The following is a 23,943-nucleotide window of genomic DNA, read 5'->3' on the forward strand; positions in this document are numbered from 1 at the left end:
CTGGAGAAGACCTCTGCAGTGAACGAGTCGCTCGGACTGAAGCATGAGGTGGAGGCGTTGAGGGGCCAGCTAGTCGCAGCGAACACCTATGCTGAACGATGCAAGACTTCCACACTGCAGGCGAAAGAGGCCTATCTTGCCATCCGTGCTGAGGTGGAGGAACTGGAAAGGAAATTGGACGACTGCGGCGAGAGGAGGCGGGAATCGCGGAACCGGAGAACGCTGAAAGGCGGACTACCGAAGATGCTATACGATTCTGCATCGCGTGTCTTCCCCCCTTACTGGTGTGGTGAGTGATCAGCTTCAGGGGTCTGGCGAGCTAAATGTAGTCGCTGTCGAGGCAGTTGTGGCTTCTACTGGTGATCCGAGCTCTGCCCCAGAGTGGAATGTCGCTCTTGTAGAAAATCTTGATGATGTTGTGTGAAAGTGTGTTGGTGTTTGCGGTTGTAATTGGCCTCGGCGTAAACAATAAATTTGGTTTCACGGTTGACGGACATTTCGTTTTTGTTTTTATATGATAACTAGCGGCTAGCTATGCTGGATTTCCTGAGTACTCTCAGCAGCTTAGTTAGTCGGCGAACTAAGGTTGAACTATGGTCGTTAGTTCGCTAGTTTTCTTGTGTGAAGAGCATGTTGCTAACTTTGATTTATTATCCTTGCGTAATGTATGCCTCCTTGCATTGTATGAATTTGTGTTTGCTACTGTGGCTGGTTGTTAGAGTGACATAGGTTGTGCGAACTGTGCCTTTGTTGATCTGCCTTGCATGTTAGTTGATTTAAATGTTCTCGATTGAGATGGTTACGGGACGCTTCGAACGTTCTGTAAGCTATGGTCGCCTCAGCTATAGTGCGTGCTTGGCACGTGTGCGGATATGAGCGGTTGTGAGATATGAAATGATGGCTGCCAGGTGGGCTGGCGTTTGGCGTCTCGATGCCATAATGGTTTGCCTTGGAAAGAGACGTTTCGTGGGCATAAATATGCATGGTCCTGGGAGAGCAACGACATTTGCTCTGTTTGTTCTTTCCCTACTGCCGTTGCTTCTCTTCCCCTCTTGTGTTTTGCTTCACTTTTCTTTTCGTTCACTCAGGTATGTTTCTCCTTTCTTCTTTTGAATTATGAAGACGGTCACTGATCTCTCTAACCATCTTCTTTTTGCTTTCTGTGTTTAGCTTCTCTTATGGCCAGGTGCTTCCCGTACGTTAGGGGAGAAGGGAGTTTAAGAGAGAGTTCCCCTCTGTTAATGGAGGAGATGGAGTTCCGTCCTCATGTGCATGGGGATCGTGGCAAAAGAAAAGCTGTGGCGTCGGGGGCCAAGAAAAGCAAGCGATTTAGGAGATTAGGTCGCTCGACTGGCGGCGTTGTGTTCAGGTCGCCTCAGGGAGCAGAAGGCACCCGTCGGGCTGTTGATGAAAGCGACGACCTGGGGCAAGGTCGTGACATCGTTGGTGAGAGTTCGCTCCCTCGTGTCGGGGACGTGGGGAGCGAATTCCACTACGTGGGGAAAACGGGGGAGAAGCGTGCTATAAAGCGTTCTGATTGCAGCTTCCACTCGGCACCCATAGCGACTAGTCTTCTGAAGGGGATCGTGTTAGACGGGGACAAAGCTGAAGTCGAGGATGAAGATATGGAGACGCTGCTGGGGACCATGGACATGGCTAGTTGTTTGGTGAGTGCTTATCCATCAGCTTTGCCACTGTGCTTCTTAAGTGATTCTTATTCTTATCTTATACTTCTAGCTTTTGGCTGGGTATGACAAGTCAAGAAATTGCTCAACATGTCGATCTCGACGCCAACTCCCCGAAGTCGTTTTGGGATGTCGCGAAATGTATATGGGCCGACAAGAAGAAGTTGGATGCGATGACGAAGAAGTACCGTGCTGCTGCTGATGAGAACGCGAAATTGGTTGCGGCAATGGCTGAGCTGCAAATGGAGGTAGTAGAAGTCACTGAGTACGCCAAGCGATGTCAGGGGGTTGCCCGTAAAGCTCAAAGTGCGTATACCACGGCCTGTAATGAGTATGCCAAGCTGGATGAGAAATATTGTCAGCTAAAGAAGGCAGACGGGGCTCGAGGGACGGGTATGCGCGTTGTTTCGAGTACGTGGGGCCGCGTTCGCCGACCGATCTTTGCTCCCGGGATAAACACGTGGTTGCGGCTCCTTGATGGTGATGTCTCTTCTTTGTCTTGATAACAACTAGGTTTATTTGATAGTTAGTTGTGTCTGTCCTTCTCCCTTATGAGGGTTAAACATTAGAGATGTGTTGTCAGGCTTGCCTGAGCAGTTCGCCTTTGTTGATGTTGAGAACTGGTGTCCACGAAAGTGGCAGTTCGTTAATTGTTTCCTTTTGTTCCCCTACCCGATCTGGATTTTCTGGGTAAACCCAGCAGATCGGTGGGCTAGAACTGGTTATGTGGAGCTGATCGTGGAGCTCTTGGTAAATGCATGCTTAATATTATCTTTTGCTTGACTGCTTATAGCTATTACTCTGTTTATGAGGCTTGCTTCTGAGATGTATTCTCGTGAAGCGTTATGTTTGTGTCGTATTGCTCGGGAAAGCGATCTAGGAGATGTAAGTGCCCGATTAGTTTAGACTTAGGGGGCTCATGACCCTGTAAGTCCCTTAGTATGCCGCTCGTTCAGAGATCGTGTATAGCCCCCGTGTTGCTTTCGGCCGAGAGCTGTATGTAGCCCCCCGAGGGTGTCTTTGCTCCCGAGGCGTTCTCGCGGAGTTGATCCTAGGAGTATAGGTCCTCACTTGCGAGGCTTGGAGAGGCTAAGAGCCTGTAAGCTCTCGAGAGGCGTTCGCTCCATTTGAGCCGTATGTAGCCCCCCGAGGGCATCTTTGCTCCGAGGCGTTCTCGAGTTGATCCTAGGAGTATAGGTCCTCAACTTGCGAGACTTCGGAGAGGCTACGAGCTGTAAGCTCCCCGAGAGCGTTACGCTTGGAGAGTATGGAGCCCCGAGGCGTCTTTGCTCCTGGCGTTCTCGCGGAGTTGATCCTAGGAGTATAGGTCCTCAACTTGCGAGACTTGGAGAGGCTATGAGCCTGTAAGCTCCTGAGAGCGTTCTGCTCGCTGAGAGCGTATGTAGCCCCTGAGGGCATGCTGCTCCTGAGAGCGATCTCGCGGAGTTGATCCTAGGAGTATAGGTCCTCAACGTGCGAGACTCGGAGAGGCTATTAGAGATGTTTGCATTGCATATGTACTGATGGTGCTTGCGGTGTGAGTGGCTTGGCTTGGAGATGTGAGTAAATGCCGTAGATTTATAATAACAATCTTAATTTAACTACACTTGAATTTACAGCAAATGGGAACATAATTACACAACATGCTGATACTACTGATAGAACTTTTTTAACAAGTACGTGTTCCAAGGTCGTGGTAATAATTTCCCCTCTTGGGTTCTGATCCAGTACGCTCCATTGCCAACGACGCGGTCCACTATGTAGGGGCCTTCCCACGTTAGTGCTAGTTTAAAGTCATCTTAGGTCTTTTTCAAGACTAGATCCCCAGGTTGAAAAGATCGAGGATGTACTCATTTGTTGTAGGACCGCTTTAGAATTTGTTGGTAAGATGCTACTCTGATAGCTGCTAGGTCGCATCGTTCTTCCAGCAGATCGACTTCTCGAGCTAGTACTGAGTCATTATGTCCTGACTCGACAAGTTCAGAATGAGTTGTCGTGATTGTCAGCTCGGTGAGGATAACAGCTTCTGTACCATAACATAAGGAGAATGGTGATTCGCCTGTGCTGGAGCGAGCTGTGGTGCGGTGAGCCCATAGAATGTTCTCGAGCTGGTTTGGCCATTGGGTCTTGTTCTTTTCAATCATTTTTTTTTCAAATTCTCTAAAATTGCTTTATTGCTGGCCTCCGCCTGGCCATTGCTTTGAGTGTACTGGGGGGTGGAGAATGCATGAATGATCTTCCATTTAGCTAGGAACTCTCTGACTGTTTTGCCCTTGAACTGGGAACCATTGTCCATCACCAGTGTGTGTGGTAAGCCAAATCTGGTGATGATATGAGTCCAAATGAAATTCCTGACCTGTGACTCTTTGACGTGTGCCAATGGAACTGCTTCGACCCACTTAGTAAAGTAATCGATGGCAGCCAGGACAAAGCGGAAGCCGATGCTCTTCTGAGGGATGAATGGTCCCATAATGTCCATGCCCCACATGTGGAACGGCCAAGGGCTCGCGATGTTGATCAATTCGCGGGCTGGCTGAATGATGTTGTGCCCAAATATTTGACATTTTACACACTTGAGGACATATGTTTTGGCATCGATCTACATTCGGGGCCAGAAGTATCCTTGGGAGATCGTTTTATGGGCCAAAGAGCGACCTCCAGTATGGTTTCCACACTCTCCTTCATGAATCTCAGCGAAAATTAATTGACCTTGTCCTGGACTAATGCATCTCAGATGAGGTCCTCCAGCGGATTTGCGAAATAACCTGTTATTTACCAAACAATAGCTACGTGCCTGGTGTGGAATCTTCCTGGCCTTGGTACGCTCATCTGGGAGTGTACCGTGCTGGATGTACTGTATAATAGGCTGCATCCATGTTTGACTCATCTGATCTCCAGAGAGTGGGCACAGGTCACTGATCTCTAAGACATGGTCCGCTTGGTAAGCTGGTTGGTCGACCACTTCAATGGTCAGTTGTCTAGGGGCACAATTCGATGTATGAGTGGCCAGGTACGCTAAGCTATATGCGTGACGGTTCTCGTCCCGCAAAAAATGGTGTATCGTAGCTCTGCTGAAAGAAGGAAGTAAATCATTAACAATTTGAAGGTACTTGGAGAGGTTACCTTCGTGGGTAGTGTACTCTTTTGCAATCTGGCGAACAACCAGTTGCGAGTCACTAAAGATTTGGAGCTCCTTTACACCGAGCTGGATTGCCGCACGTAATCCCATTATTAATGCCTCGTACTCCGCTTCGTTATTGGAAGTCGCAAAGTCTATGCGAACTGCCTTCTCTACCATAGCTCCGTCGGGGGATACTAAAACAATTCCGATACCACTGCCTCCTGGGTTACTAGAACCATCGACGTAGAGGGACCAGACTGTTTTGATGTTTGCTTTTGTGGGTGCGACCTCTGCTTCTGACTCCCAACTGGGGTCGTCAACTGGAAAATCTGCTAGGAACTCTGCGACGACTTGGCCTTTCTGAGATATGCGGGGGACGAATTCGATGTGGTGCTCGCCCAATTCTTCGGCCCATACTGCCATCCTCGTAGTTTTATTCTCCTTGTGAAGGATCCACTTCAATGGAAGATCGCTAAGTACTTTGATTGGATAAGCTTGGAAGTAAGGTCTGAATTTGCGTGCCGAGTATAATAAAGTAAGCACTGTTCTTTCAATGTAGGAATAATTCTTCTCGACTGGAGTGAGCATCTTACTGGTGAAGTAGATCGGTTTTTCTGAGTTGTTTTCCTCTTTGAAGAGAACCGAACTGATGGCGAAGTCTGATACTGCCAGATAGAGCCCCAGTGTTTCTTCGTCTGTTGGTTTGGCTAAAACGGGAGGCGTTGTGAGGTATTCCTTGAGAGTGGAGAATGTTTGGTGACATTGATCGTTCCATGAGAACTGCTCGCCTTTTTTTAGGATCTGTAGGAACGGTCGGCACTTGTCTGACGCTCTCGATATGAATCAGTTGAGTGCAGCAACCATGCCTGACAGCTTTTGTATCTGTTTCTTTGTTTGTTGGTTGGACATGTCTAAGAACGCCCGGATTTGGTCTGGATTTGCTTCGATACCTCGCTGTGAAACCTGATAACCTAGAAATTTTCCGGAGGACTCTCCAAAGAGGCATTTCTCTGGGTTTAGCTTCAGTCCAGCTCGGCGTAATCTGGAGAACGCTTGCTCAAGGTGGGTAAGGTGGTCGCCTGCCTGTTTGCTTTTGATGACCATGTCGTCGATGTAGACCTCCATGGTATCTCCTAACATGTCCTGAAACATGTCAGTTACCAGTCGTTGATATATCGCCCCAGCGTTCTTGAGTCCGAACGGGAGAACGTTGTAGCAATAAATTCCTTGCTCAGTGATGAATGAGGTCTTCTCCTGATCTTCCTCAACGAGTGGTATTGGTTGTACCCACTGTATGCATCCATGAATGATAACAGCTCATGTCTACAAGTCGGTCGATCCTAAGTAGTGGGAAGATGTCTTTAGGTGTTTCTTGGTTGACGTTGGTGAAGTCGACGCACAGCCGGACTGTATCGTTCTTCTTCGGAACTGTCACTATGTTTGCTATCCAATCTGGGTAATCGACCTTCCGGATAAAACCGACTTGCTTGAGTTTATCGACCTCATCGTTGACTGCTTTTTGAAAACGTAATGACAATCTCATAGGTCGTTGTCGAACTGGTTTGGCACCAGGGTTGTCGTTTAACCTATGGCATGCAACGCTAGGATCTATACCAGGCACGTCGATATACGACCAAGCGAACACATCTTTATTCATGGATAAAAAGTTTACAAGATGAGCTTTGAGTGTGGGGTCGAGGTTAGCCCCGACATAGACGATTTTAGGGTCGTCTTCTGTTCCTAGATTCATTCGCTGCCTTTCTTCAGTCGGTGTCTGGACTTGTGCTGTTTGAGCGTTCTCTGGAGGATTGTACCTTGTAGATGTTATGCTGGTCTGTTGAGTGCCTGGAGTAGTTGTAGGAGCAGGAACGTCTTCTGTGGTTATGACAACAGGGTCAGAGATGACTTCTGTGGTTGTGACAACAGAAGCTGGAATAGTTCGCTGCAGCTGTACTAGTTGTATGGGAGCTGGCGAAGCGATCTCTAGGCTCTGCTTGCGTGGGATGCTCTCTACTGGGGCGGCCTCTAGGATTTGTAATGCTAGGACAACTGCTGCCTTAGTAGAGCTCGGTATCTGGGCTGGTGAGAGGAACTTCTTGCTAGAGCCCCCAGCGTTCTACTTTGGTGCAGTGGCTTTGACCTCGACCACTAAGTCTTTGGCCATTGTATAACTGGTGGGCTCGTTCCTGACGTTGACGGGAGTTTCAGCGATCTTGTTTGCTGCGAGGACCTGGTTACAATGATAGGCCTCGAGCTGGTTGCTCTCATGGCTCCAAAGATTCCCCCGGCCCTGGAAAAACGGATCACTTGATGCAATGTGGAAGGCACTGTCTGCATTTGATGAATCCATCGTCGTCCTAGAATGGCATTGTAGGACGACTTGGTGTCGAGGACGCTAAAGCGCGTGTTGAAGCTGACCTTGTCTTCTCGGGATCCCACCGAGACTGGGAGTATGATGTCTCCTATTGGGTCGGCCCTGGAGCCATTGAACCCAAAGAGAGGTGCGATCGGGTCGATGAAGAACGATTTTGGCAGGTTCATTCCTTGGATGGTATGGTAGAACAAAATATCACACGAGCTGCCAGGATCTATCAAAACTTCGCGGACGATCCGATTCGCTGATTTTGGCGTGGACTACGAAAGTGCATCATTGTAGCGGAGGCAAACCTTGTTGAGGTCGGCCGGCCTCGAGAAGGTAATATCTCTCGACTTGCGTCCCGAAGCTGCGTGGGTGCAAAAGTGCGGCTCGCGAAGAAAAGTTGTAAACTTCATGAAGGGCGCCAACGCGCCTTCTCTTTTCTCTAGAGGTTGGAACGGAACCATCCTGAAGTGTGATCATGTGGATGGTTCTGTCGTATTCTCGACCTGCTGACTGCAGACGACGATCTTGACGAGAGCGGTCTCGGGGACGTCCTCTGCTGTGAGAGCGATCTTGGGCCCTCCGATCATCGCGTCGAGGTGGGGACCTACTTCGTTCTCTGCGGGCCATGAGCTTGTGGCGCAGGTCACCGTCAGCTATATTGGTGTATTGCTTGATGTGTCCTGCTTCTATAAGATCCTGCAAGTAATGTTTGAGCCCCCAGCATGCATCGGTTTCATGGCACTTAGCTCGGTGGAAGCGCTTGATAGTAAATTTTGGGTCGGGCGATCTGGCCGGGTTGCTTTACCTCGTCGCCGGTAGTAGGCAACTCGTTTGATCTTCTCTAGTATGTAACTAGGAGATCGGGTAAGTATGGCGAACTCTCGATCGTTGCACGCTTTGAGTTTGGAGGGCTGCCCTTGTTGTCGGGATCGTTTTTTAGAGGATGATGTTACCTCGTAAACCTCTCCTTCTTCTTCTTCTTCTTCTTCTTCTTCTTTTGGTTATGATTTTTCAATCCTTCTTGTAATTTGATGTACCTATCAACTCGAGCATACCGCTCGGCCAGCGTTTCGGGCTGCTCCTTCAGGAGTGATCTGGTGAGCGCAGTGTTGCGGGTGCGGCAGGCGTTTGTGAAACCACTGCGGCAAATGACTCTTTGAGGCCGCTCTCCATGTCTAATAGTTCGGTTTTGAACCGACTTAAGAAGGAGCGGAAGGTTTCCTCCTTGCCGAGAGCAAGCTGAAAAAGTGAATTGAGATCTCCCTTCTTACGTCTGTTGTGGACGTATTGGCTTGCGAATAGGTCGGTGAGCTGTTCGAAATTCTTTATCGAGTCGGCCTCGAGGGAGAAGAACCAGTCGAGTGGACCATCTTTTAGACTAGCCGGAAATAGTCTGCAATGAAGGTGGTCGAACTCTGGTGCACTGTAGAGTGCTAGACTTTGAACGTACCGAGCTATATGCTGACCTGGACATGTGCGGCCATCGTACATTGGGAACCGTGGCTGGATGAAATCTGGAGGAGAGACTTTGCTGAGGACCTCAGCAGCAAATGGAGATGCGCGGTAGGTTTTCAGCATCTTTTGCACGATCTGGGTGGAGTCTCACTTTACTGTATTTTTGTCGAGCCTTTGGCTCAGCTCGTTGATCTGTTGACTGACGTTGATGACGTTGTCTTCTGCGGTGGCACCTAGTGGGTTCTGTGTGTCCACTTGTGCACGTAGTGTAACGTTCTCCTGCCTGAGTTGAGCTATTTGCTCGTTTACTGTCCCTAACTGTCCTGCTAAAATGTGGAGTTGAGCTTTGAGGCTTGCCATGCTTCGTGGGCTTGAGAGCTTTGGTTATTGACTTGTTTGGAAGTGGTTTCTCAAGTAATCGAGACCACAAATGGCGCCAATGTAAATGTGTGGTTTAGCTTTCCCTTACACACAGTCGGTTAGGGGACTGGAATGGGTTGTTGGATGGACCGAGTTCGTCTAGGGAGCGAACTGCCTACGTATCTTGCTCTGGGTTTTTTTTGGGAGAGCAGAATCAGGTCTGGCGTAGTTCATAGGAAAGGTATTTATAGATGTTGAGAGTGTATCCTTGCCCACCACGTGTAAAGGGTGTTACAAACGAGGGGTGGAGATCAGGAGAGCATGTGGGAACTGTCCTCATAGGTCTGCTGTGATGATGTGGAGTGACAATCTGTACAAGTAGCTTGCGGCAGTGGTCAGTGGCTGATGGCCAGGATCTGTGCAAGTGTACCTTTATTCATAATTGCTTCTGGAAGGGGTGTCTGAGTCGCTTCCTAGCGTAGTTCGCGTGATACTGCGAACTGTCTGGAGCGTTCTCCTAGCTCGAAGGTGCGACCTGCGTCCATAGGTCGATGCGTTATATCCACCATGTGGGGCACGTGCTGGAGAGAGAATATCACTCCCCTACAGTCCTCCCCACCCATTAAGACACAGAAGATACAACGAGATGGAAAAATAAAGATTTGTCACAACCTAAGAGATGGAGAGAGATAGACTGAGAGAGAGACTGCCCCTACAAAGAGAGATCGAGAATATGCCGCGAAGAGAAACCGAGAGATTAGACCGAATCAATCTTTAATTTGGCGGAGACCGAATCAATTTTTGGTTTTTAGTGTTTGGTGAATTAATTTTGCAGAGACTAAGGGTGATAACTGGTTTCTTCTTTGTTGGGTGTGTAACCGGTTATTTCCGGTTTGTTTTTGTTCGGGTTTGGTGATGGGGTCTCCAAATTGGGCGGGGTTTGCCCAACGCAAAATGGAGTCTGTAGGACCCTTAATTAATTACACATTACACTAACTTGAAGAAATTATACCTTACACTAGAGGAGACGTCAATCTCTCCGTGCAAACGCGACATCAATTGAAGAACCGTTAGATGGGAGTTGATTTAGAAAGAGTCCTTGTAAAGGTGTGATTTAGTGAGACCCTACTCTTATAATCGGAGAAGGACTCGAGATCTCTACAACCGGGTACAGAGATTATCTCTGTAACCATATTATCTCGCCGTTGATCCGAATCCGAGATGTGTGTGTGCCTTGATACCTGTGTGTGTGCTCCGAGATGTGTGTGTGTGCGCCGAGATACGAGATATGTGTGTGTGTGGTACAGAGATCAATCTCTGTACCCGGTTATAGAGGAACCGGTCTCATCAGAGATTGACTGAGCTATGGTACGAGATATGCTTTTCTCATCAGGTGTTTCATGCGATGAAAACTGAGCATGAAAGCTGAGAAATGAAGAGAAATGACAAATTGAGAAGTGATAGAATGGCAAAAGTAGGGATGGTTAGAACTGAGAGACATTTAACTATTCGGCTAACTTGCTACACGTGTAAGAAAAGCAGGGCTGGTTAGAACCGAGAGACAGCTTATTCAACATTCAACTAACTTGCTACACGTGTAAAAAAAGCAGGGCTGGTTAGAACCGAGAGACAGCTTATTCGGCTAACTCAACCACGCCACTTATAAGTAGTAGGGATGGTTAGAACTGAGAGACATGTAACTATTTGGCTAACTTGCTACACGTGTAAGAAAAGCAAGGCTGGTTAGAACCGAGAGACAGCTTATTCAACATTCGACTAACTTGCTACATGTGTAAAAAAATTAGGGCTAGATAGAACCGAGAGACAACTTATTTAGCTAACTCAACCATGCCACTTATAAGTAGTAGAGATAAACGATCTGTCGGGTGTCTCCAATATTTGGCCTTCGCAAGTAGATTGAACCATACAATTTGATAATTGCATCACATAAATGCCTCAACGCCTGGTTTCCAGTTTACTTGGAAATATATAATTGATCGTCAATTTGATCAGCCATCGTATAATAACCAAGAATACGCAAAGTTGTAGCCACCTTGATCAGAGGATCTATACCAGGTTTACCAACATTGTTAAATTAGGTTGAAAGTACTTAAAATGAATTTGAATATCGTTGAAGATGTGAAGGAATAAAGATTTTTTCATACGAAAGCGCCGTTTGAAATTCTCTTTCGGAAAAACAGGACGATCTACGAAGTAGTTGGCCTTCAAGATTTCCAAAGTCAAAGCATAGTTTATATGTTTCACTTTTCAACTTTTTTTTAACCACCATGTGGTGCCTTCGAAGCATGTACTTGTGCTTGTGCAAGTACAACCAAATGGTGCTTCATAAGAGGAATGACATTAACAAATTCTTCATCAAGACAATCTGTCGAGTCTTCTGTTGGAGAATATGAAGAAGAAGACGACGATGAAGATGAAGATGAAAATGAAGATTGAAGGGGGAAAATCCCATACACTTTGTAAGTGACATCCGTTCCACACTACAGTACATGTGTCCACATAACATGTCGTCCTCCTTCAGGTCGTCCAGCACCATCAGACCGTACCCAACGACCCAACACCCAGGTCATCCGAAGCATCAGTTACAGCCATTTATGGAAGGATATTAACTAGCACAATCTTGGAGTTCAGTTAATACAATAATCAAGAAGACATTTACTTTGTAACATCAGAGTAATGGCGAATCTCCAAGATAGCACACAAAGTGGATCTACACTTCATAATGGCCAGGAGCAAATAAGGAAGGTCAGCTCAAACATCTATAAGTAGATAGAGATGAACTACGTAAGACTTGATTCAAGTTTACCCCAAGAAACTTGATACGTAGGCAACTCTTATCCCAGCAAGAGTGCAGCCATTCCCAATTCTCCAAATCATCAAGTCGTTGTCCAGTAAACACAACATCTATATTGGCGTCGTCTATCGGTTCGTTTCCTTAAGAAAAGCACATTTACTCTTTTCTCAAGCCCACGAAGCTGGTAAAAACCACCATGGATACCTATCTTCAAATGTTGGCAGAACAGATGAAGACGTTACAAGATGCTTTCGTCACTTTACAACAAGAGAATCATACGATGCGCGACCAGGCCACCTCCAACACCAACAACGGCACCACAGAAGCAGTTGCGCACAACGCCATTGCAGCCCTCACCACCACTACTAATCAACGCTTAGAAGACTTCACCCAAAAATTAGAGAAGTCAAACGAAAGAGCCAGCGCGATCTAGATCGCTCAGAATATGCTAAAAACGTACAAGGCATCACCATTCACCACAGAAATCAGAGACAAGCAGCCTCCTTCAGAGTTCATCCAGCTAAAGTTCCCGTTGTACGACGGTACCTCCTGCCCAGGCGAGCACGTAGCTCGCTTCAGTCAAATCCTTGCACTCTATAGCCATCCAGACTACGACTACCTAAAGTGCAAGCTTTTTCCAGCCAGTTTGAAGGATGGAGCAATAGACTGGTTTTACACACTCCCTCCTAATTCGATCAACAACTTCGACAAACTAGCTGAGACGTTCGCAATAGAGTTCGTCCACAACAGAAAGAAGCGAGCCGACCAGGACTCCTTGTTTCAGCTCAAGCAAGCTCATGGCAAAACGATCCGAGTCTTCCTAAGACGTTTTAAGAAGGACCTCCTCTTGCTGGAATCAGGAATCAGTGACGGCTATGCAATTTCTACGTTCACAAACGCCCTTTTAGACGACTCCGACCTAGCAGGGTCCCTCATGCGTAACAAGCCAGAAACCTCAGCCGACCTGTATCACAGAGTCGACAAATACATCAAGTACGAAGAATGGATGGCTCAGCGCAAAGGCAAAGAGGTCCTCGCCGTTATCAATGAGCAAGACCCCAAGGAAAGCAAGCAATATTCAAACAACAACAACAACAACAACAGGAGATCTAGCTCCAGTAAGCCCTCATACACAAAGAGGGAATTCTCCAATTTCTCCAGGACGCCGAGTCAGATCTTGAAGAAGATATATACAACACCATACTTCAAAGTTCAAACCCAACATTAACAAGGTGATCGCCATACTAGAACGTCCATACTGCCATTTCCACAAACTCCACCACCACGACACCAATAATTGTTAGAGCCTAAAGCATTACCTCCAAGACTTAGTGGAGAATGGCAAATTGAAAGAGTTCCTGCCAGAAAGCGACCTCAGGCACAAGCTAGATGCCAAGCGCTACAGAAGCAAAAGACGTAGCAATGAACGGCCTGCCAACAACAGAAGCAGGAGCAGACCAGCCCGATGATCTAAATCTCCAGGTTGGTCGAGGCACAACAGGAAAAAAACACTCATCCGACCACGATAAGGAGAAAGTAATCAACATGATTACAAACACCTCCAACGATGAAACCTCAGGTCGGGAGAAGCGTAGACGAGTAGGAGCACTTCAAGAAATCTACCATCTCTCACATAAAGTTGAGATGATCAATCCCACCAATCCTCAAATAGCAACAACAATTTCATTCACTGAAGAGGATCTAGACAAGGTGTGCCTACCCCACAATGATGCCCTGGTAGTGCACGTCAAAATTAATGGGTGGACAGTTATAACACCCCGTGTTTTTTTATACGTATTTTTCTATTTAATTAATTAATTTAATTGTTTATTTTAAAAATTCGTCGGATTGGACTCGGGATATGTGGGCTTGGTTTTGGGCCCGAGTCGGTGTTGGGCTTGGGTTTCGGACCCAAGTATATAAACACATTTTTCTAGAAAATAGGGTTCAGAGAAATAATAAAATAATGAAAATGGAGGCAGAGATGAAAATTTGGATTTCGGAGGTGGAGCCGACATTTCGGTTCGGAGGAATTCGTAGGAGTCGCTTGCGGGTGAGTAGCTATTTTGCTATATCACCGGATTTTATCGTTTTTGAATATCGGCATAATCGCCTAAGGTTTCGTTTTATACTTTTTTCATTATATTGTTTTATTCGACGTCGTGTTTCATTCGAGTTGTTAAAACTCTAGTCAAACATTTGTTAACTGTTAAAATGTTGAAGCTTTGGAAGCTTGAAGCTCAATGAGGCGTTAATGGCGGCGTAGACTTTGAACTTAAACTTGTTGTAGCACTTGTTCACGCCTCAAAGCGCTAATGGTGTCCGAGGAAGCGCCAGTTTTTGTTGTGAAACCGCATCGATGGTGGCGGGTTGAACTCGTTTTGTTGTTGGTGTTTGGTTGTGGAATGATGAGTGGGTTTGATAGATTGTTGGGGGTTGAGTACGGTGGGTGGGCTGTTGGGAGCCTTGAGCGGCGTCGATGGCGCCGAACACCATTATCGCGATCATCGAGGTTTTGATTTTTATGTGAACCGTTGTTGTGAACTGTTTTGTTGGTGTCGTGGGTTGTTTGTTTTCGAGGAAATGGGGTAGTGAGTGAGGGCATTGATGGGGGCTGTCGAGCTTGGAGCGACCATTAATGGCGGTCCAAAATTTTTTCTGATCTAGTTTTGGGTAAATCTAGATTAAAGGATTAGAGTTTTGGTTTTATAAATGTTGTTTGGTTTGGTAGGAGGTCAAAACCGCCTTAGGATGATGGAGGTGGTCGAGTGGTGGTTAGGGGTGGGGCCGATTGGGGAGAGAGCCGGTGATGGATTTGGAGAAGAGGACATCAGAGTGTGGTTGGGCCTTGGGCCTAACCAATTAGCTACTTGGGCCGGTTTTAGTTTTAGGGCTTTAGGTGGCTGTTGGGCCAGGCCGAAATGTTTAAGTTCTTTGGGCCATTTTATTTTCTTTTATTTTGTCTTGGGCCGGTTTCAGTTAATTTTGGGCCGAACCCATTTGTATTTTTTTTTGGATCAGTTTAATTAAGTTTTGATTGGGCCCGATTTTGTTTTAATTTGTGGACCAGTTTAATTTAAAGTTTTCGGACCGAACCACTTAACGTTTTGGGCCAAGTTCTAATATAGCTTGGGACCGATCCTAGGGACTTAAATCGATCCAATTGGGTGGGGTAGAATTAATAAGTTGGTTTTAGACTTTCGGTTCTAAGGTTTGGGCTTGGCCACCGGGTCCAGGTCACTATGACCTTAACCATGAGCCCATCGAGCCATGCACATTGACCTTTAGCCATGAACCATGGCTATGACCCCAAACTTGTCGAACATGGAAATGACAGTTTGACTTTGACTAGGACAGTTTGACTTTGACCATCGACCGTTGACTTTGACCTTTGACCATGACGGTTGACTTTCACCTTTGACTTTGACTTGGGCGGTTTGACTTTGTCGGTTTGACTTTGACTAGAGCCGGTTTGACTTTGACCATGACATGTTGAGTTTGACCTTGACCATGACATGTTGAGTTTGACCTTGACCATGAGGTGTTGACCTTTGACCGTTGACTTTGACTTTGACTGTTGACCGTTGACTGTGAATGTTGACTTTTCCAGTTTTTCATATGTTTGTTTATATGGATATATATATAGTAATAAAATACTGTCGGATATTGTATAACTTGGTTGGTAAATTATCTAATTTAGATTTTGACGTGAGTAGTGTGTAAAGCATATTGGGCTTTGATTGTGGACTGTGGATTGTTTAATTGTACTACGTTTTATGTGTATATTATATGGACACATATAGTAATAAAATGCTGTGGAAGCTTGTATAACTTTGGTTGTCATTTATCTAAGAAAGATTTGACCTTGATGATTGGGTATTTTTGTTAAACAAGAGAAAGTAAGTTCTGTGCGTCAGCTTTGCAACACAAAAAGCTTCGATCGTTTTGGATACGTGGAAAGAGTTGTTCCATTCGAAGATATCCGTCGAAATCCATTTCTTTGAAATTAGGATTTTGACCGTTTTCAACCTAAATTTTCTTTTAGATGGGCTAAGGTTGGGACTTCGAGTTCTACATGAAAAAGTATATCTAAATACCTTAGTTTCTAAATAATTAAGTTACATGTCATTTGGATGAATGTAGGAAAAACCTTAGCATTGATTATGTGGTGATAAGAACTACAAAGGGCTTGATTCCAATCTTGAAAGATTTGGATAATGAAGGCGACTTTGAGCAAAAGTGCACCCACTACACTATATCTATAATATATATATTAGTTTGTGTGATAACTATGTGATTATGTTAGAAATTATTGTTGTTTTGAGACTACATAAATATCTATGTGGGAGATAGAAGTTGTATATGAATATAGACTTTAGTATATGTGGATATGTTTTAGACATTAGTGTGTGTGGACTTGAATTTGGGCTAATGAACTATTTGTTTACGATATTGTATATATGAGTATGGTTATATAAATTGTATTTGTTTGATTATAAGTCTGTTTACATTTAATGATATTTAAGTGCTTGATTTGCCTTGACGCGCAAAAGTGACTCTTTGCATGTGTGGTCTATTTTGACATGAGTAATGCTAGTATAATTATAAGTGATAATAATGTTTTAATGTGTCGCCCACATCTTTAGAACTCTCCACGCCTCAGGATTTGGTAATGAAAAGAAATGTTTATGACTTGTGATGTCATGTGATAGATGGGTATTCATTGAATGTGCCATGAATGACCGGTATTCATTGAATGTGCCATGAATGACCCAATCGTTTTGGACTGCCCTATAGAGGAACTAAAGCCTTGGCGGGTTGGTCGTATTCCTTGAATGTGCGGGAATGTAGGTTTGGGTATTCCTTGAATGTGGCGGGGAATGACTCGGGGCATTCATTGAATGTGCCATGAATGGCCCGTTAGTGTTATGATGGGTATTCCTTGAATGTGGCGGGGAATGACCCAAGGTATTCATTGAATGTGCCATGAATGACCCGATATTTGTTATGCCCAAAGAGGCTTTGTGATTATGTGTATGGAAAGCCCGAGATGGCCGTGACTCACAAGATTACGAGTTTACAAGATGAAAGTATGTTTCGGAGGCGATATCCCGCTTGGGACGTATGTCTTGTAGTGGTACTTTCGGTGTGAGTGAAGGCGGACGGATATGTGTGATTTGGCAAATGTGTGTAGTGCAAATCGTGGAGTAGGAACTAAAGGTGGGCTGTGTCTTTAAATAAATGAGTCAACGAGATAAGTAATAAGCAAAGTAAAATATTGATTTTCGTGTGATGGAGTTATTGCATATGATGTATATGATTTCTTATGATAAATGTTTACGTGGTTTGTATGAGTTGATACTCACAAGGGATGAATGTACTCCTTGGTTGTGACTTTTCCTCGTTCTCATAAGTAGGCGAAGTGATACTAAAGTAAAAGTATATGAATTGTGTGATGTTATGGATATGAAGTGTGACGATTGAATAATATTAGTAAATGATTGTAATTTCTATGTGGACTGTGAAATGACTATAACTTGATATGTTATTACGAAAATATTAATGACTTGTGATAGTCCGAGATCTATGGTTATGCACACGAAACTTTATGACGTAATCTTTGTCATATGAATGACTATCATTGATATAGGTATTATGATAAGTGGTATTCCTCAAAGAATCCGGACTAAACGGGTTATATCAATTAGACTTCAATGTCTTAAATGAGGTTGGGTCATGAATAGAATTTTGACCGGCTGAGATAAATCAATTTATTGTGATGTCTAACTCTGTTTTCTGGGGAGGGTAGGAGCTATTAATCTTTTCTCGAGGGACGTAAATATCCTACCCTAAGGCGGCGTGTTGGCTTAAAGGTAAGGTATACCAAACTCATATTTAATTAGGTTATCATATGTGCAGTTAATAAATGAAATGTAAGTGGCATTGTATTGTGAGTTATCTTGGAAAGTGGGAATGACGAAAGTAATATTATATGAGATTCTTGGAATTTGTATGTTGGGGTGGAATCTTACTTGGGAAGAAACTACACCGCTTTTGGAAAACGGAACTATATTGTCTTCAAGTTGAAATTGTTTGAAATGTTACATTTATTCATTTGAAATATTATTATATATATTTTGTTGTTAGTCTACTCATATACCAAAAATTCAATTTGTCGACCCATGTTTGCTTTGTTTTGCAAGCGTGGGTGTGTTCTTGGAAACATAGATGGTGGAGTCACGGTGGATGAAGACACGTGACTTGGATTTGCTCTTGGAGTCTTCCGGGTTTAAGTTTTAAAGTGTAATACGGTTTTGAATTGAAACAAATGTAATAGAGTTGGTTAGTAAAAATTTTATTTGTAAATGAAGCGTTGTTCTTTCAGTTTTAATCTGATCTCAGAGTTTAATATCGTGGTTGATAATATGTTAGTGGGTTTTGTTTCACCCCGGGTTTCCAGGTGAGTGAATATCAGTTTTAATTATTCTGGAAATTTGGGGTGTGACAACAGTCAAAAGAGTCCTCATCGACCCAGGCAGATCGTGCGACATACCTTTCTATCAAACTTACAAGGACATGCGCCTGCCAGACTTGGTGATGATATAATCAAACGCACCGCTCTACGGGTTCAACAGAGATCGCACAAATGCCATTGGAGATGTCATCCTGCCAGTCTCCATTGGAGAGAAGGAAGACATGGTCAAAATTTCCACACGCTTCAGTGTGATCGATGTCAGGTCGTCCTACACTGCCATTCTAGGACGCCGTTGGATTCACAAGATCCAAGTAATTCCATCAACCTTACACTAGGTCCTGCAATTTCCCGGTCCCAGAGGCATCATGGAGGTTAGAAGCAACCAACTGGAAGCTCACCGATGCAATCAGGTCAGCACAACGATCACACCGAAGCCTTAGGTCTTTGAAGCCAAAGATGTCCCAAAGAGGCAAGATCCTCAAACATCCAGCCCTCCAGCAACTGCATCTGAAAAGCTCAAAGGAAAACAAGCTCAAATAGAACCAGGAGAAAAAGTCAATTTGGGCACAACTGATGACCCAAAATTTGTCTATGTAGGGGCTGATTTAGACCCCAAGCTCAAGGACCAACTTATCAAATTTCTATCTCTCAATAAAGATGTTTTTGCTTGGTCATATATCGATATGCCAGGAATCGACCCTCAGGTGGCCTGCCACAAGTTAAATGTAGATCCAACTATTAAGCCTATCAAACAACGACCAAGAAAATTAGCACTCAAGTTTCAAAAGGCCATCAACGAAGATATAGAAAAGCTTAAAAATGTTGGATTCATCAGAGAAGTCGAGTACCCGACCTGGCTAGCCAACATTGTAGCCGTTCCAAAGAATAATGGTCAGGTACGGCTTTGCATAGACTTCACCAACGTCAACAAACACTGCCCAAATGACAGTTTCCCCTACTAAGGATCGACATATTTGTAGATCAAACTTGCGGTCATGAGCTTTTGTCATTTATGGACGCATACAGTGGGTACAACCAAATACTGCTTGCAGAAGAAGATTAGGAAAAGACGTCCTTCATAACCGAGCAAGGTACGTTCTACTACAATGTAAGACCATTCGGCTTGAAGAACACAGGTGCGACCTACCAAAGACTGGTCACCAAAATGTTCAAATACTTGCTAGGAGACACTATGGAAGTCTACATAGACGACATGGTGGTCAAAAGCGAAAAGGCGGGAAAATCACATCTCCCACCGGCAAGAAGCCTTTGAACGACTTCGCCAAAATAAAATGAAGCTCAACCCAGCCAAATGCGTATTCGGAGTAGCCTCAGGGAAATTCTTAGGTTACCTCATTACACAAAGACGCATTGAAGCAAACTTAGAACAGATACGAGCTCTCCTTGAAATGCCAAAACCAACTACAAAGCAACAAATCCACAAGTTATCTGGCATGGTTTCAGCCCTCAACAGGTTCATCTCAAGAGCATCTGACAAGTGCAGACCATTCCTGCAAATACTCAAAAGGGAGCAACTTTCACTTGGACAGATGAGTGCCATAAAGCCTTCAACGACCTGAAAACTTATTTGTCAACTCCACCCGTCCTATCCAAGCCAGAAGAAGGAGAAACACTGGGGCTATACCTTGTAATTACCGACTTCGCAATCAGCTCAGTTCTCTTTTGCAAACATGATGGAGTCGAAAAACCGGTCTACTTCACCAGCAAAACGTTGGCAGATTCAGAAAAGCACTACTCTCCAATGGAGAAAACAATGCTTTCTTTACTATACTCAGCTCGAAAGTTTCGACCTTACTTCCAATCTCACAGAATCAAGGTCATCACAGATATACCCATCAAACAGGTATTGAGTTCCAACAATAAAACAGCCCGCATGGCCAAATGGGCTGAAGAGCTCAGAGAACATCACATCGAGTTCGTTCCCAGAACGTCTCGAAAAGGCTAGGTCGTTGCCGACTTCTTGGCAGATTTCCCCGTCGAAGATATCAACTAGGAACCCGAGCCAATCACTTCACTCCATTAACAAGCCACCCCAGACACATGGCACCTCTACGTAGATGGAGCGTGCAACAATAATGGCAGTGGACTGGGGGGCTGTGTTAACTTCACCAGAAGGAGGCCAACTACAAAAATCAATCAAGATAGATTTCGCAATGTCCAACAATGAAGCGGAATACGAAGCATTGATCATAGGACTCCGCATGGCACAGCAGCTACAAGTCCTAAAGCTTAAGGCTTACAGTGACTCCCAGCTAATCGTCAAGCAGATCACCAAAGAATATGTCACAAATGGAGCAAACCTAGTAAAGTACGCTCAGGTCATCAATGACCTCATCAGATCGTTCAAAACATTCTCATTAGAGCACATTCCCAAGGAAGATAACAGACATGCAAACAGTCTAGCTTTCTTAGCTTCCAAGACACAAGAAGCATGTCCGACCACAGTCTACATTGACGTCTTGGAGCGACCTGCATACCACAAAGAAAGTGTCAATAGCCTCACAGATTTCCAACCCTCATTAGAAGAAGAAATCAGTCAATCTTGGATGGGCCCATTTATCAAGTTCATTTTACATGGCGAACTCCTATCAAAACAAATAATACTTCTGCAATACAATTTCGAGCCCCAAGATACACAATAATCAACGGACGATTATTTTGCAAATCTGCAGGAGGACTCCACCTAAAGTGCATAACTCCACGCGAAAGCCAGCTCATTTTCGACGAAATCCACAAAGGTGAATGTGGCAACCACGTAAGAGCAAGATCTCTGGCACATAAAGTAATAGCCCAAGGGTATTATTGGCCAGACATGCATATCGAGGCAAAAAGGTATGTTCTTAAATGCTTCCAATGTCAAACATTTGGCCACAACCACCTAAGCCCAGCAAGGGAATTGATCAATATAGCCAGCCCATGGCTTTTCCACATGTAGGGGCTAGACATCATGGGACCGTTCATCCCACAAAAGAAAATAGGTCTCAAATACGTCCTAGTAGCCACAGATTACTTCACCAAATGGATTGAAGCAATTCCACTAGTCCAAGTCAAAGAAGTCAATGTCATCAACTTCATATAGACCAATATCATCACAAGATTTGGTCTACCCCACACCCTTGTCATGGACAATGGAACCCAATTTGCTGGCACACAGGTCAAGGCTTTTCTACAAAAATGGCATATCACTCAAGCATTTTCTACACCTAGATATGCACAAAGCAATGGTCAAGCAGATGCCACAAACAAGGCCATCAAAGAAAACCTCCAAAAGAAGTTGGAGAGCAAGAAAATCCAATGGCCAGAGCAGCTCGAGAACATTCTATGGGCATACAGAATAACAGCCAGGGCCAGTACAAATGAGTCTCCTTTCACACTTTGCTTCGGAATAGAAACAGTAATACCATCAGAACTCACACTCACAACCACACGTTCTGACATCGTCGAGTCAGGAGACAATGACACTATCTTGGCAAAAGAAGTTGATCTCCTAGAGGAACGCAGAGAAACAGTTGCAATATCCCTAGCTCGGTACCACCAAACAATCCAACAATGTTACAATAAGAAGGTCGTCCCAAGATCTTTCCAAGCTAGGGACCTAGTCCTCAAAAAGGCACTGGCCCCAGCCAAACTCGACCCAACTTGGGAAGGCCCCTACATTGTTGACAATGTCGTTGGAAATGGCGCATACTGGATCAAAACTCAGCTCGGTGACATGCTTCCCCGACCTTGGAATACAACTCTCCTAAAGCGATTCTATCAATAAGTCTTTCTCCAAATATATAAGTCAGTATGAATAAAATTTCATTAACATTTTGTGTACAAATATCATTGTTTGCATTACATAAGTACGATGCATCTCACACTGTGCAACCTGACCTACGTCATCATAATGACAGGTCGTACATCAAAGGCGGAGTCTACAACGACTCAACTACAACCACACAGTGGTTAAATTTCAATCAATTCAAACAAGGTCCTCCAAAAGGACCTTAAATTAACTTAACACCAACACTAGGGTTAAATATGATTCAACTGTAATTGTCATTCAAAGGCCAATTATCAGACAAATACAATATAGGGGACCCCCAAAGGGACCCCAAGTCAACTTACGACCTCACAAAGGATTTAAATTAGACTCAAATATAATAGCCACTCAAAAGCTAATTATATCAAGCAGAAGTTCCCCCAAAAGGAACGAATCATGGCGTACACCTAGGGACAAGACGAAACCAAGGTGCTAACTATGCAAATATACCAGGTCGTACACAAACACTTTACTACCTGTAACAATCAGACGGCCTAGCAAAGTCAAGCAGTTCATCAGTACGACTACTATGCAACACAGGTCGTCAAACAACATATTAAAAACAACAGAAGCAACAAATGCCTGTTTCAAACAATTTTAACAAGTAAGTAATTTAAATATTTCTACTTAAGTACAAATTCGGTTAGATATTGAGGCCCCCGGTTATCCAAGGAAAATGACCTCAATACCCCCATCATCATAGAAAAATATATTATCGTCAGTAGCAAGAACAAAAACATTAGGACGTTGTTCAAAGAAATAGCCAACCACAAATTCAAACCAGAAGAAGCTCAAACAACACGAGATACTTGATCAACATTCAACGGATCCAGCTCACAACCCTCTTCACCTACCGAGCCACTAGCTGGATCAGCAACAACTTTAGGAACATCAGAGACATCAACAACAGGAGGCACAACTGGAAGAACCGTTGGAGTAGAACCTAGGTCGGTTGGCAGGTTAGATCGTTTACTAGCATCTACACCAGTATCTTCGATAGACACTGTTGTAGCCCCACTTTCAACTGACATCTTTAGGAGCTCATACCTACAATCTAGATCCAGATAATCATCTACTATAACGTAAGTATCACCACCCTCCACCAAATTAACAAGGTTGTTATATTTAGTCTTAGCTCATTCAGCAATGACCCGCTGCTTCTTGCACTCGGCAACCCATTGCTAAACCTCCAGCTTTGCAGAGTCAAGAGAGGGTTGCAACAGAGACACTTTCCCACCCAACTCTTGCACCTAAGCGCTCAGCCCTGCAACCTCAGTCATCTCCACTTGCTGCTCGGCCACCAGCTTTCTATAAGCTTGCTTGCTGGCATCCAGCTTCTTCTTGTATAGATTGGAGAAAGACGCCATCTCCCTCAACTTCCTGTACATGGCTAGAATCTAACAAAAAAAGACATATATAGAGATTAGATGGGATCAAAATGGACAAAACCCAAAAGAAGCAAGCTCAGAACGGAAGAACACTCACATAGCACAGCGACCGATCCATCTCCTGCAAGCTCACATCCAAATCCTTACCATCCAGCTTGCGCCTATCCCCATCAAGCACAATACTCTCCAGCAACCCCTCAGTAATCAACTTGGACTTGAAACTACAGTCTCCATTTTCCACAAACTTCCTCAGCCCACTAATAGGGTCGTCATACATAACCAGCCTATCCAGAACGTCACTTGCACTCTTTTTACTTGGGTTCGCACTTCTTGACCACTGTTCAGAAGTAGGCTCAACATCATCAACCTTCTTCTTTCCACAGGCCTCAGCCACCCCAGCGTCAACAGCCAAATCAATCAGGTTCATCTTCTTCAGATGTACCCGACGAAGAAGTC

The 23,943-nt window shown here is 44.6% G+C and overlaps 1 protein-coding gene across 1 annotated transcript; it reads right to left on the reverse strand.

Annotated features, from left to right (window-relative positions):
• Positions 1–22,774: 22,774 nt before the first annotated feature.
• On the reverse strand, positions 22,775–23,914 carry LOC147483555 (uncharacterized). The gene is made up of 2 exons (XM_086579593.1): positions 23,585–23,914; positions 22,775–23,496 (listed from the first exon to the last, which is right to left on the reverse strand). The coding sequence occupies exons 1-2, from the start codon at positions 23,912–23,914 to the stop codon at positions 23,350–23,352; spliced, it is 477 nt and encodes a 158-aa protein (XP_086435719.1). The 3' UTR covers positions 22,775–23,349.
• Positions 23,915–23,943: the final 29 nt, after the last annotated feature.

This window comes from Coptis chinensis, chromosome 8, assembly GCF_015680905.1.
Source record: "Coptis chinensis isolate HL-2020 chromosome 8, ASM1568090v1, whole genome shotgun sequence".
NCBI lineage: Eukaryota > Viridiplantae > Streptophyta > Magnoliopsida > Ranunculales > Ranunculaceae > Coptis > Coptis chinensis.

What these genes read in the sequence shown, in the direction of transcription:
- LOC147483555 (XM_086579593.1), bottom strand. Translation starts at nt 23,914, where the DNA reads ATGAACCTGATTGATTTGGCTGTTGACGCTGGGGTGGCTGAGGCCTGT. An exon ending in TGGATCGGTCGCTGTGCTAT is followed by an intron (nt 23,497 to 23,584) that starts GTGAGTGTTCTT and finishes TTTTTTTGTTAG; the next exon opens with ATTCTAGCCATGTACAGGAA.